At 57.7% G+C, this 17183-nt stretch overlaps 1 protein-coding gene across 1 annotated transcript in view; it reads left to right on the top strand.

Annotated features, from left to right (window-relative positions):
• COL15A1 (collagen type XV alpha 1 chain) overlaps positions 1 to 17183 on the top strand; it is a 638286-nt gene that overhangs the window by 583936 nt on the left and 37167 nt on the right. Inside the window, exon 37 of the mRNA XM_066579143.1 lies at positions 638 to 823. Within this exon, the coding sequence (XP_066435240.1) occupies positions 638 to 823 (186 nt within the window). The remainder of the gene's footprint in view (positions 1 to 637; positions 824 to 17183) is intronic.

Below are 17183 nucleotides of genomic sequence, written 5' to 3'. Positions count from 1 at the left end.
ACTCTATTTCATTGGAAGAATGCCAAAGGTACATTCCACATAGCGAGGGGCTTTAAGCGTATTTACACAGGTGTATTAAGAGTGTAATATGCAGTCGATAGAATCCATTGATTTCAATGTGTTCACGTATGCATATTTTTACTGCATATTTTTGTCGCGTGTAAAAATAAAAATGCAGCTCTTTCTACTTACCTGCATGTTTACAGACCAAAAATTGTAATTAAAATCAATGGCGTGCATAAACACCAGGATATACGCTAGTACATGCATACACCCTGTGTTTTTACACCTTTTTAGAAGAAAGGGCATTTTACAGTATACTGTAGTCAAGCGAAAGATCAGAGCACCACCACATGCCTAGGAATGGCTCTTGGGTCAACTCACATTGCAAAGCACCCGGACACACCATTTGTGTGCTGTGCAATGCGCAGAACATCAAACATTACATGTCCAATTCTCCTGTGAGACAAAAATGTAAATGCAGACCATCGGTGAAAAATCACTCGTTTGTGTGAACCTATTCAAATGAATGGCTTGTTTTCCGTGTGAGTTCTGCTTGTCTCAGATACAGACAGAAGTGAATATACGCTAATATAGATATTAAGTTAATCTCAACCATGTGTAATTCCTTTGTCAGCTGCACCTTGTGGCTTTGAACTCTCCATCTGCTGGCGATGTGCAGGCGGACCTCCAATGCTTCACGCAGGCTCGTGCCGTCGGCTTGACATCTACCTACCGAGCTTTTCTCTCTTCACACCTGCAAGATCTTCACAGTATAGTGAGAAAAGCAGATAGATCCAACCTCCCTATTGTCAATTTGAAGGTAAGAAGAATCTCTCTCTGCCCAGACTGCTGTACTACATGCCTAATAACAGTCTGTCATTGCAAGCTTTGCTTCTTTAGAGTTGTCGGGGGTCATCCACGCGCGTGTGTGTGCCAATTCTACTGTACGCTTTTAGTGCACAAATTGGTTCAAATCAAGGGTGGTGAACACTGTGCTTATAAAGTATGTAAAAAATACAGACCTAATATGGACAGAAAACGCGCTTATGTGAATGAACGCTGTAAAAACAAGCTGTTTAACCCCTTGAGGACAAGATTCTTTTTTTTTTTCTCCATTTTTGTTTTTCCTCCTTGCTTTCATTAGATTATAACTTTATTTTTCTATTTACACAACTAGATTTGTTCCAGAATGAGTTATAGTTTTTGTATTTTTATGGCATTCATCAAACAGTATAAGGCCACCCTCACACAGGGGTTTGTAAAAACACCATGTTTTTCAACGCTGCATTTACTGCGGTTTCAGCAGCATTGTCGTGCATTTTTTTTACAGCGTTTTGTCTGCAAAAAAAAAAAATCAATACTCCCCTAGCAGGCGCCGTCCGGATTCTTGAGTGCTGTTTTCCGGAGCTCCGCTGACAGAGCATCTTTTGTTAGTGACGGGGTTTGAAGACCCCACCTCCAGCAAGAGATTGCTCTGATTGGCTGAGCTCTCGGGCTCAGCCAATCACAGCCAGCGCTGGATGCACCAATCACAGCCATTCAGTGCTGAAACCTCTGCCCATTCATTTCAATGGGCGGCACATGGCTGAAAACGACAGAGATAGAACTTGCATCGCTGTCAAAGTGCAGCATTGAAGAACGTTTTGATGCTTGTGGGAGCAGCCCCATTGAAATGAATGGGAGCATTGTACAGCATTTAGCGCTGCGATGAAAAGGCAGCGCTAAACGCTGTACAAAAACATCTGTGTGAGGCAGGCCTAAATGACATGATAACTAATTTCTAAAGGTTTGTACAATTATAAACATTATCAAAATTATATATATATATAGTTTTATCTTTTTCCACTATTCAATGATAAAAATCCCTTTTGGAAATTTTTTTTTGGTTTCACATCATTGCATTAACAGACCCATAGTGTTTTTTATATTTCCATCCACAGAGCTCGGTCAGGGCTTGCTGTAGTTTTTATTGGTACCATTTTCGGCTACAATAAGCATTTCAGCTCTGTTTTTTTGTTTGTTTTTCAGCATTTGTCTTACAGGATAAAAAGTTAGTTAGTTGCAGGTACTACAATTTTTATATATTTTAAACATTTTTTAAACAAAAAAGGGAAAAATGTGTACAAAAAAGCCCACCCTATACAAGACTGTCTTGGACAGCTTACACCAGGCCATAACATTTGCAATCTACATTCACACCAATCATGGCTGTTAAACGTTTAAATGCTATACTGACATTTAAATGGCCCATTTAGTAGTCAGGCGTTCCGAATGACCTCTCTGCAATGAGATTGCACGGTGCCTTCCAGGTGTCATGAAGGTGGAATCCCATCTGAATGCCTCCAGAGCTGTTGCATCTTCCTGCTTATTGAGATGTGCCTACAGTACGCCTTAATAAAATGCCAGCAGAAATGCCATATACTGCAATACTTAAATATTGTAGTGTATGGTATAAGCAATCAAACAATCGTAAGTTCAAGTCTCCTATGGGGAGTTTAAAAAGTTAAAATAAGTGAAAAAAATGATTTTTGTAAAGGATATGTAATGTAAATATAAAGCATAGCAAAAGCTAAAAAAAAGAATCAAAGAATAAAAATAAAACAAAACCATATATCTCCACATCCATAAAAGTCCAGTCTGTCAAAGAAATGCATTATTTATGCCACAAGGTGAACGTCAGAACAAATAATACACAACATCAGAAAATAAGTCACTCCATGGTCAAGTAAAATTTAATAACAAGCAATCAAAAAAGTCATATGTGCTCCAAAATGGTACATCGTCACAGGATGTCATGAAAAACTTAACATAGTATGTTAGGCTGAATGAAGACCACGCCCATCTAGTTCAGCCTGTTTTAACCCCCACCCTTGTTGATCCAGAGGAAGGCAAAAAAACCCAAGCAGCCATTTTGCTCATTTGGAGGAAATATTCCTTCCTCACTACATAATGACAGCCAGAGTAATCCATGGATCAACATTTGAGATCAACAACCTGCTGGTCACCTAATGTCTATATCCTGTAATATCCTAACACTCTAGAAAGGCATCTAGTCCCCTCCTAAATTCCTCTATCGATTTTTGCCATTACCACGTCCTCAGGCAAAGAGTTCCACAGTCTCACTGCTCTTACAGTAAAGAACCCCCTACTATGTTAGTGATGAAACCAGCTTTCTTCTAGACATAGAAGATGCCCTATTCTTACCGTCGTAGTCTTGGGCATAAACAGATCATGAGAGAGATCCTTGTATTGTCCCCTTCACACACGCACACACACACAGGGACTCACAGAACGGGTGCGCACACACACACAGGGACTCACAGACAGGCGCGCGCACACACACACAGGGACTCACAGACGGGCGCACACACACACACAGGGACTCACTGAGTGTTGCGCACACACACAGGGACTCACTGACTGGCGCACACACACACACAGGGACTCACAGACAGGCGCGCGCACACACACACAGGGACTCACAGACGGGCGCACACACACACACAGGGACTCACTGAGTGTTGCGCACACACACAGGGACTCACTGACGGGCGCACACACACACACAGGGACTCACTGACGGGCGCACACACACACAGGACTCACTGACGGGCGCACACACACACACAGGGACTCACTGACGGGCGCACACACACACACACAGGGACTCACTGACGGGCGAGCGCACACACACACAGGGACTCCCCGACGGGCGCACACACACACAGAGGGACTCCCCGACGGGCGCACACAGAGGGACTCCCCGACGGGCGCACACAGAGGGACTCCCCGACGGGCGCACACAGAGGGACTCCCCGACGGACGCACACACAGGGACTCCCCGACGGACGCACACACAGGGACTCCCCGACGGGCGCACACACAGGGACTCCCCGACGGGCGCACACACAGGGACTCCCCGACGGGCGCACACACAGGGACTCCCTCGACGGGCGCACACACAGGGACTCCCTCGACGGGCGCACACACAGGGACTCCCTCGACGGGCGCACACACAGGGACTCCCTCGACGGGCGCACACACAGGGACTCCCTCGACGGGCGCACACGCAGGGACTCCCTCGACGGGCGCACACACAGGGACTCCCTCGACGGGCGCACACACAGGGACTCCCTCGACGGGCGCACACACAGGGACTCCCTCGACGGGCGCACACACAGGGACTCCCTCGACGGGCGCACACACAGGGACTCCCTCGACGGGCGCACACACAGGGACTCCCTCGACGGGCGCACACACAGGGACTCCCTCGACGGGCGCACACACAGGGACTCCCTCGACGGGCGCACACACAGGGACTCCCTCGACGGGCGCACACACAGGGACTCCCTCGACGGGCGCACACACAGGGACTCCCTCGACGGGCGCACACACAGGGACTCCCTCGACGGGCGCACACACAGGGACTCCCTCGACGGGCGCACACGCAGGGACTCCCTCGACGGGCGCACACGCAGGGACTCCCTCGACGGGCGCACACGCAGGGACTCCCTCGACGGGCGCACACACAGGGACTCCCTCGACGGGCGCACACACAGGGACTCCCTCGACGGGCGCACACACAGGGACTCCCTCGACGGGCGCACACACAGGGACTCCCTCGACGGGCGCACACACACACAGAGGGACTCACCGAAGGACGCACACACAGAGGGACTCACCGAAGGGCGCACACACAGAGGGACTCACCGAAGGGCGCACACACAGAGGGACTCACCGAAGGGCGCACACACAGAGGGACTCACCGAAGGGCGCACACACAGGGACTCACCGAAGGGCGCACACACAGGGACTCACCGAAGGGCGCACACACAGGGACTCACTGACGGGTGCACACACAGGGACTCACCGACGGGCGCACACACAGGGACTCACCGACGGGCGCACACACAGGGACTCACCGACGGGCGCACACACAGGGACTCACCGACGGGCGCACACACAGGGACTCCCTCGACGGGCGCACACACACAGGGACTCACCGATGGGCGCACACAGACACAGAGGGACTCACCGATGGGCGCACACAGACACAGAGGGACTCACTGATGGGCAAACACACGCACATAGGGACTCACTGACGGGCACACACACGCACATAGGGACTCACTGACGGGCACACACACGCACATAGGGACTCACCGACAGGCACACACACAGGGACTTACCGACCGGCGCACACACAGGGACTCACCGACCGGCGCACACACAGGGACTCACCGACCGGCGCACACACAGGGACTCACCGATCGGCGCACACACAGGGACTCACCGACCGGCGCACACCCAGGGACTCACCGACCGGCGCACACCCAGGGACTCACCGACGGGCGCACACCCAGGGACTCACCGACGGGCGCACACCCAGGGACTCACCGACGGGCGCACACCCAGGGACTCACCGACGGGCGCACACACAGGCACTCACCGACCGGCGCACACACAGGCACTCACCGACCGGCGCACACACAGGCACTCACCGACCGGCGCACACACAGGCACTCACCGACCGGCGCACACACAGGCACTCACCGACCGGCGCACACACAGGGACTCACCGACCGGCGCACACACAGGGACTCACCGACCGGCGCACACACAGGCACTCACCGACCGGCGCACACACAGGGACTCACCGACGGGCGCACACACAGGGACTCACCGACGGGCGCACACACAGGGACTCACCGACGGGCGCGCACACACACAGGGACTCACCGACGGGCGCGCACACACACAGGGACTCACCGACGGGCGCGCACACACACAGGGACTCACCGACGGGCGCGCACACACACAGGGACTCACCGACGGGCGCGCACACACACAGGGACTCACCGACGGGCGCGCACACACACAGGGACTCACCGACGGGCGCGCACACACACAGGGACTCACCGACGGGCTCGCACACACACAGGGACTCAACGACGGGCGCACACACACAAGGACTCACCGACGGGCGCACGCACACAAGGACTCAACGACGGGCGCACACACGCACAGAGGGACTCACTGACGGGCGCACACACACAAGGACTCACTGACGGGCGCACACACACAAGGACTCACTGACGGGCGCACACACACAAGGACTCACTGACGGGCGCACACACGCACACAGGGACTCACTGACGGGCACACACACGCACACAGGGACTCACTGACGGGCACACACGCACAGGGACTCACTGACGGGCACACACGCACAGGGACTCACTGACGGGCACACACGCACAGGGACTCACTGACGGGCACACACGCACAGGGACTCACTGACGGGCACACACGCACAGGGACTCACTGACGGGCACACACGCACAGGGACTCACTGACGGGCACGCACACGCACGCGCACACACACACACACGGACTCACTGATGGGTATACACACAGAGGGACTTACTAACGGGTGCACACATACACAAGGACTCACTGACGGGCGCTTACACACACAGGGACTCACTGACGGGCACACACGCAGGGACTCACTGACGGGCGCACACACAGGGACTCACTGACGGGTGCACACACAGGGACTCACCGAAGGGCGCACACACACAGGGACTTACTGACAGGCACATATACACACATAGAAACTCACAGAGAGACTCACCGAAGGGCGCACACACAGAGGGACTCACCAAAGGGCGCACAGACAGGGACTCACCGAAGGGCGCACACACAGGGACTCACTGACGGGCGCACACACAGGGACTCACCGACGGGCGCACACACAGGGACTCACCGACGGGCGCACACACAGGGACTCACCGACGGGCGCACACACAGGGAATCACCGACGGGCGCACACACAGGGACTCACCGACGGGCGCACACACAGGGACTCACCGACGGGCGCACACACACAGGGACTCACCAATGGGCGCACACATACACAGAGGGACTCACTGATGGGAAAACACACGCACATAGGGACTCACTGACGGGCACACACACGCACATAGGGACTCACTGACGGGCACAGACACGCACATAGGGACTCACCGACGGGCACACACACAGGGACTCACCGACGGGCGCACACACAGGGACTCACCGACGGGCGCACACACAGGGACTCACCGACGGGCGCACACACAGGGACTCACCGACCGGCGCGCACACACACAGGGACTCACCGACGGGCGCGCACACACACAGGGACTCACCGACGGGCGCGCACACACACAGGGACTCACCGACGGGCGCGCACACACACAGGGACTCACCGACGGGCGCGCACACACACAGGGACTCACCGACGGGCGCGCACACACACAGGGACTCACCGACGGGCGCGCACACACACAGGGACTCACCGATGGGCGCGCGCACACACAGGGACTCACCGACGGGCTCGCACACACACAGGGACTCACTGACGGGCGCACACACACAAAGACTCACTGACGGGCGCACACACACAAGGACTTACTAACGGGCGCACACATACACAGAGGGACTCACTGACGGGCACACACACACACAGGGACTCACTGACGGGCGCACACACACAAGGACTCACCGACGGGCGCACACACACAAGGACTCAACGACGGGCGCACACACGCACAGAGGGACTCACTGACGGGCGCACACACACAAGGACTCACTGACGGGCGCACACACACAAGGACTCACTGACAGTGAGTCTGTGTGTGTGCCCGTCAGTGAGTCCCTGCGTGTGTGCCTGTCAGTGAGTCCCTGCGTGTGTGCCCGTCAGTGAGTCCCTGCGTGTGTGCCCGTCAGTGAGTCCCTGTGTGTGTGCCCGTCAGTGAGTCCCTGTGTGTGTGTGTGCGCCCATCAGTGAGTCCCTGTGTGTGCAAGCGCCCGTCAGTGAGTCCTTGTGTATGTGTGCACCCGTTAGTAAGTCCCTCTGTGTGTATACCATCAGTGAGTCCGTGTGTGTGTGTGTGCGCGCGCGCGTGTGCGTGCCCGTCAGTGAGTCCTTGTGTGTGTGCGCCCGTCAGTGAGTCAGTGGCGGGCGCTTACACACACAGGGACTCACTAACGGGCGCTTACACACACAGGGACTCACTGACGGGCGCTTACACACACAGGGACTCACTGACGGGCGCTTACACACACAGGGACTCACTGACGGGCGCTTACACACACAGGGACTCACTGACGGGCGCTTACACACACAGGGACTCACTGACGGGCGCTTACACACACAGGGACTCACTGACGGGCACACACATACAGGGACTCACTGATGGGCACACACATACAGGGACTCACTGACGGGCACACACACACAGGGACTCACCGACGGGCGCACACACAGGGATTCACCGACGGGCGCACACACAGGGACTCACCGACGGGCGCACACACAGGGACTCACCGACGGGCGCACACACAGGGACTTACCGACGGGCGCACACACAGGGACTCACCGACGGGCGCACACACAAGGACTCACCGACGGGCGCACACACAGGGACTCACCGACGGACGCACACACACAGGGACTCACCGACGGGCGCGCACACACACAGGGACTCACCGACGGGCGCGCACACACACAGGGACTCACCGACGGGCGCACACACACAAGGACTCACTGACGGGCGCACACACACAAGGACTCACTGACGGGCGCACACACACAAGGACTCACTAACGGGCGCACACACACAGGGACTCACTGACGGGCGCACACACACAAGGACTTACTGACAGGCGCACACACACAAGGACTTACTGACGGGCGCACACATACACAGAGGGACTCACTGACGGGCACACACACACACACACACACAGGGACTCACTGACGGGCGCACACACACAAGGACTCACCGACGGGCGCACACACACAAGGACTCACCGACGGGCGCACACACGCACAGAGGGACTCACTGACGGGCGCACACACGCACACAGCGACTCACTGACGGGCACACACGCACACAGGGACTCACTGACGGGCGCACACACACAAGGACTCACTGACGGGCGCACACACACAAGGACTCACTGACGGGCGCACACACACAAGGACTCACTGACGGGCACGCACACGCGCGCGCGCACACACACACACGGACTCACTGATGGGTATACACACAGAGGGACTTACTAACGGGTGCACACATACACAAGGACTCACTGACGGGCGCTTGCACACACAGGGACTCACTGATGGGCGCACACACACACACAGGGACTCACTGACGGGCACACACGCAGGGACTCACTGACGGGCACACACGCAGGGACTCACTGACGGGCACACACACAGACTCACTGACGGGTGCACACACACAGGGACTTACTGACAGGCACATATACACACATAGAAACTCACTGATGGGCACATACACGCGCACACACACACACATAGGGACTCACTGACGGGTGCACACATACACAAGGACTCACTGGCGGGCGCTTACACACACAGGGACTCACTGATGGGCGCACACATACACAGAGGGACTCACTGACGGGCACACACACGCACACAGGGACTCACTGACAGGCACATACACACACACAGGGACTCACTGATGGGCGCGCACACACACAGGGACTCACTGACAAGCACACACACAGGGACTCACTGACGGGCACACACACAAGGACTCACCGACGGGCGCACACACAAGGACTCACCGACGGGCGCGCACACACACAGGGACTCACCGACGGGCGCGCACACCCACACAGGGACTCACTGACGGGCGCACACACACAAGGACTCACTGACGGGCGCACACACACAAGGACTCACTGACGGGCGCACACACACAAGGACTCACTGACGGGCGCACACACACAAGGACTCACTGACGGGCACGCACACGCGCGCGCGCGCACACACACACACACGGACTCACTGATGGGTATACACACAGAGGGACTTACTAACGGGTGCACACATACACAAGGACTCACTGACGGGCGCTTACACACACAGGGACTCACTGACGGGCGCTTACACACACAGGGACTCACTGACGGGCGCTTACACACACAGGGACTCACTGACGGGCGCTTACACACACAGGGACTCACTGACGGGCGCTTACACACACAGGGACTCACTGACGGGCGCTTACACACACAGGGACTCACTGACGGGCGCTTACACACACAGGGACTCACTGACGGGCGCTTACACACACAGGGACTCACTGACGGGCACACACATACAGGGACTCACTGATGGGCACACACATACAGGGACTCACTGACGGGCACACACACACAGGGACTCACCGACGGGCGCACACACAGGGACTCACCGACGGGCGCACACACAGGGACTCACCGACGGGCGCACACACAGGGACTCACCGACGGGCGCACACACAAGGACTCACCGACGGGCGCACACACAGGGACTCACCGACGGACGCACACACACAGGGACTCACCGACGGGCGCGCACACACACAGGGACTCACCGACGGGCGCGCACACACACAGGGACTCACCGACGGGCGCGCACACACACAGGGACTCACCGACGGGCGCACACACACAAGGACTCACCGACGGGCGCACACACACAAGGACTCACTGACGGGCGCACACACACAAGGACTCACTAACGGGCGCACACACACAGGGACTCACTGACGGGCGCACACACACAAGGACTTACTGACAGGCGCACACACACAAGGACTTACTGACGGGCGCACACATACACAGAGGGACTCACTGACGGGCACACACACACACACACAGGGACTCACTGACGGGCGCACACACACAAGGACTCACCGACGGGCGCACACACACAAGGACTCACCGACGGGCGCACACACGCACAGAGGGACTCACTGACGGGCGCACACACGCACACAGCGACTCACTGACGGGCACACACGCACACAGGGACTCACTGACGGGCGCACACACACAAGGACTCACTGACGGGCGCACACACACAAGGACTCACTGACGGGCGCACACACACAAGGACTCACTGACGGGCGCACACACACAAGGACTCACTGACGGGCGCACACACACAAGGACTCACTGACGGGCGCACACACACAAGGACTCACTGACGGGCACGCACACACGCGCGCGCGCACACACACACACACGGACTCACTGATGGGTATACACACAGAGGGACTTACTAACGGGTGCACACATACACAAGGACTCACTGACGGGCGCTTGCACACACAGGGACTCACTGATGGGCGCACACACACACACAGGGACTCACTGACGGGCACACACACAGGGACTCACTGACGGGCACACACGCAGGGACTCACTGACGGGCACACACGCAGGGACTCACTGACGGGCACACACGCAGGGACTCACTGACGGGCACACACACAGACTCACTGACGGGTGCACACACACAGGGACTTACTGACAGGCACATATACACACATAGAAACTCACTGATGGGCACATACACGCGCACACACACACACATAGGGACTCACTGACGGGTGCACACATACACAAGGACTCACTGGCGGGCGCTTACACACACAGGGACTCACTGATGGGCGCACACATACACAGAGGGACTCACTGACGGGCACACACACGCACACAGGGACTCACTGACAGGCACATACACACACACAGGGACTCACTGATGGGCGCGCACACACACAGGGACTCACTGACAAGCACACACACAGGGACTCCCTGACGGGCACACACACAGGGACTCCCTGACGGGCACACACAGACAGGGACTCACTGATGGGCACACACAGACAGGGACTCACTGATGGGCGCACACAGACAGGCACTCACTGACGGGCGCACACACACAGGGACTTACTGACAGGCACATATACACACATAGGAACTCACTGATGGGCACATACACACACACACACACAGGGACTCACTGACGGGTGCACACATACACAAGGACTCACTGGCGGGCGCTTACACACACAGGGACTCACTGACGGGCGCTTACACACACAGGGACTCACTGACGAGCGCTTACACACACAGGGACTCACTGACGGGCGCTTACACACACAGGGACTCACTGACGGGCGCTTACACACACAGGGACTCACTGACGGGCGCTTACACACACAGGGACTCACTGACGGGCGCTTACACACATACAGGGACTCACTGACGGGCACACACATACAGGGACTCACTGATGGGCACACACATACAGGGACTCACTGACGGGCACACACACACAGGGACTCACCGACGGGCGCACACACAGGGACTCACCGACGGGCGCACACACAGGGACTCACCGACGGGCGCACACACAGGGACTCACCGACGGGCGCACACACAGGGACTCACCGATGGGCGCACACACAAGGACTCACCGACGGGCGCACACACAAGGACTCACCGATGGGCGCACACACAAGGACTCACCGACGGGCGCGCACACACACAGGGACTCACCGACGGGCGCGCACACACACAGGGACTCACCGACGGGCGCGCACACACACAGGGACTCACCGACGGGCGCACACACACAAGGACTCACTGACGGGCGCACACACACAAGGACTCACTGACGGGCGCACACACACAGGGACTCACTGACGGGCGCACACACACAAGGACTCACTGACGGGCGCACACACACAAGGACTCACTGACGGGCGCACACACACAAGGACTTACTGACGGGCGCACACATACACAGAGGGACTCACTGACGGGCACACACACACACAGGGACTCACTGACGGGCACACACACGCACACAGGGACTCACTGACGGGCGCACACACACAAGGACTCACTGACGGGCGCACACACACAAGGACTCACTGACGGGCGCACACACACAAGGACTCACTGACGGGCGCACACACACAAGGACTCACTGACGGGCACGCACACGCGCGCGCACACACACACACGGACTTACTGATGGGTATACACACAGAGGGACTTACTAACGGGTGCACACATACACAAGGACTCACTGACGGGCGCTTACACACACAGGGACTCACTGATGGGCGCACACACACACACAGGGACTCACTGACGGGCACACACACAGGGACTCACTGACGGGCACACACGCAGGGACTCACTGACGGGCACACACGCAGGGACTCACTGACGGGCACACACGCAGGGACTCACTGACGGGCACACACGCAGGGACTCACTGACGGGCACACACACAGACTCACTGACGGGTGCACACACACAGGGACTTACTGACAGGCACATATACACACATAGAAACTCACTGATGGGCACATACACGCGCACACACACACACACACATAGGGACTCACTGACGGGTGCACACATACACAAGGACTCACTGGCGGGCGCTTACACACACAGGGACTCACTGATGGGCGCACACATACACAGAGGGACTCACTGACGGGCACACACACGCACACAGGGACTCACTGACAGGCACATACACACACACAGGGACTCACTGATGGGTGCGCACACACACAGGGACTCACTGACAAGCACACACACAGGGACTCTCTGACGGGCACACGCAGACAGGGACTCACTGACGGGCACACGCAGACAGGGACTCACTGACGGGCGCACACAGACAGGGACTCACTGACGGGCGCACACACACAGGGACTTACTGACAGGCACATATACACACATAGGAACTCACTGATGGGCACATACACGCACACACACACACACATAGGGACTCACTGACGGGTGCACACATACACAAGGACTCACTGGCGGGCGCTTACACACACAGGGACTCACTGACCGGCGCTTACACACACAGGGACTCACTGACGGGCGCTTACACACACAGGGACTCACTGACGGGCGCTTATACACACAGGGACTCACTGACGGGCGCTTACACACACAGGGACTCACTGACGGGCTCTTAAAGACACAGGGACTCACTGACGGGCGCTTACACACACAGGGACTCACTGACGGGCGCTTACACACACAGGGACTCACTGACGGGCGCTTACACACATACAGGGACTCACTGACGGGCACGCACATACAGGGACTCACTGACGGGCACACACATACAGGGACTCGCTGATGGGCACGCACATACAGGGACTCACTGACGGGCACACACATACAGGGACTCGCTGATGGGCACACACACACAGGGACTCGCTGACGGGCACACACAGGGACTCGCTGACGGGCACACACGCACAGGCACTCACTGACGGGCGCACACGCACAGGCACTCACTGACGGGCACACACACACAGGGACTCACTGACGGGCGCACACGCACAGGGACTCACTGACGGACGCACCCGCACAGGGACTCACTGACGGGCACACACACAGGGACTCACTGATGGGCACGCAGGGACTCACTGATGCTCACATACACGCACACACACACACACACACACACATAGGGACTCACTGATGGGTATACACACAGAGGGACATACTAACGGGCGCGCACATACACAAGGACTCACTGACGGGCGCTTACACACACAGGGACTCACCGACGGGCGCACACACACACACAGGGACTCACTGACGGACACACACACAGGGACTCATTGACGGGAACACACACACACAGGGACTCATTGACGGGCTCACACACACAAGCAGGGACTCACCGACGGGCGCACAGACACACACAGGGACTCACTGACGGGCGCACACACACAGACTCACTGACGAGCACGCACAGGGACTCACTGACGGGTTCACACACACAGGGACTCACTGACGGGCACACACACACACAGGGACTCACTGACGGACACACACATACAAAAAGGGACTCACTGATGGGCACACACTCACGGACTCACTGACGGGCGCACACTCACGGACTAACTGTCAGGCACACACACACAAGGACTTACCTTACTGACGGGTGCACACATACACCAGGACTCACTGACGGGTGCACACATACACCAGGACTCACTGACGGGCGCTTACACACACAGGGACTCACTGACGGGCGCTTACACATACAGGGACTCACTGACGGGCGCTTACACACACAGGGACTCACTGACGGGCGCTTACGCACACAGGGACTCACTGACGGGCGCTTACACACACGGTCTCACTGACGGGCGCACACGCACAGGGAGACAGACTGACGGGCACACACGCACAGGGACTCACTGACGGGCACACACGCACAGGGACTCACTGACGGGCACACACACGCACACAGGGACTCACTGACGGGCGCACACACACAAGGACTCACTGACGGGCGCACACACACAAGGACTCACTGACGGGCGCACACGCACAGGGAGACAGACTGACGGGCACACACGCACAGGGACTCACTGACGGGCACACACGCACAGGGACTCACTGACGGGCACACACACGCACACAGGGACTCACTGACGGGCGCACACACACAAGGACTCACTGACGGGCGCACACACACAAGGACTCACTGACGGGCGCACACACACAAGGACTCACTGACGGGCACGCACACGCGCGCGCACACACACACACACACGGATTCACTGATGGGTATACACACAGAGGGACTTACTAACGGGTGCACACATGCACAAGGACTCACTGACGGGCGCTTACACACACAGGGACTCACTGATGGGCGCACACACACACACAGGGACTCACTGACGGGCACACACACAGGGACTCACTGACGGGCACACACGCAGGGACTCACTGACGGGCACACACGCAGGGACTCACTGACGGGCACACACACAGACTCACTGACGGGTGCACACACACAGGGACTTACTGACAGGCACATATACACACATAGAAACTCACTGATGGGCACATACACGCGCACACACACACACACATAGGGACTCACTGACGGGTGCACACATACACAAGGACTCACTGGCGGGCGCTTACACACACAGGGACTCACTGATGGGCGCACACATACACAGAGGGACTCACTGACGGGCACACACACGCACACAGGGACTCACTGACAGGCACATACACACACACAGGGACTCACTGATGGGCGCGCACACACACAGGGACTCACTGACAAGCACACACACAGGGACTCACTGACGGGCACACACAGACAGGGACTCACTGACGGGCGCACACACACAGGAACTTACTGACAGGCACATATACACACATAGGAACTCACTGATGGGCACATACAAGCACATACATACACACACACATAGGGACTCACTGACGGGTGCACACATACACAAGGACTCACTGGCGGGCGCTTACACACACAGGGACTCACTGACGGGCGCTTACACACACAGGGACTCACTGACGGGCGCTTACACACACAGGGACTCACTGACGGGCGCTTACACACACAGGGACTCACTGACGGGCGCTTACACACACAGGGACTCACTGACGGGCGCTTACACACACAGGGACTCACTGACGGGCGCTTACACACATACAGGGACTCACTGACGGGCACACACATACAGGGACTCACTGATGGGCACACACATACAGGGACTCACTGACGGGCACACACACACAGGGACTCACCGACGGGCGCTCACACAGGGACTCACCGACGGGCGCACACACAGGGACTCACCGACGGGCGCACACACAGGGACTCACCGACGGGCGCACACACAGGGACTCACCGACGGGCGCACACACAAGGACTCACCGACGGGCGCACACACAGGGACTCACCAACGGACGCACACACACAGGGACTCACCGACGGGCGCGCACACACACAGTGACTCACCGACGGGCGCGCACACACACAGGGACTCACCGACGGGCGCACACACACAAGGACTCACCGACGGGCGCACACACACAAGGACTCACTGACGGGCGCACACACACAAGGACTCACTGACGGGCGCACACACACAAGGACTTACTGACAGGCGCACACACACAAGGACTTACTGACGGGCGCACACATACACAGAGGGACTCACTGACGGGCACACACACACACACAGGGACTCACTGACGGGCGCACACACACAAGGACTCACCGATGGGCGCACACACACAAGGACTCACCGACGGGCGCACACACGCACAGAGGGACTCACTGACGGGCGCACACACGCACACAGCGACTCACTGACGGGCACACACGCACACAGGGACTCACTGACGGGCGCACACACACAAGGACTCACTGACGGGCGCACACACACAAGGACTCACTGACGGGCGCACACACACAAGGACTCACTGACGGGCGCACACACACA

The sequence above is a fragment of the Eleutherodactylus coqui genome, chromosome 9 (genome assembly GCF_035609145.1).
Source record: "Eleutherodactylus coqui strain aEleCoq1 chromosome 9, aEleCoq1.hap1, whole genome shotgun sequence".
NCBI lineage: Eukaryota > Metazoa > Chordata > Amphibia > Anura > Eleutherodactylidae > Eleutherodactylus > Eleutherodactylus coqui.
This window is presented reverse-complemented; position numbering and strand designations above follow the sequence as displayed.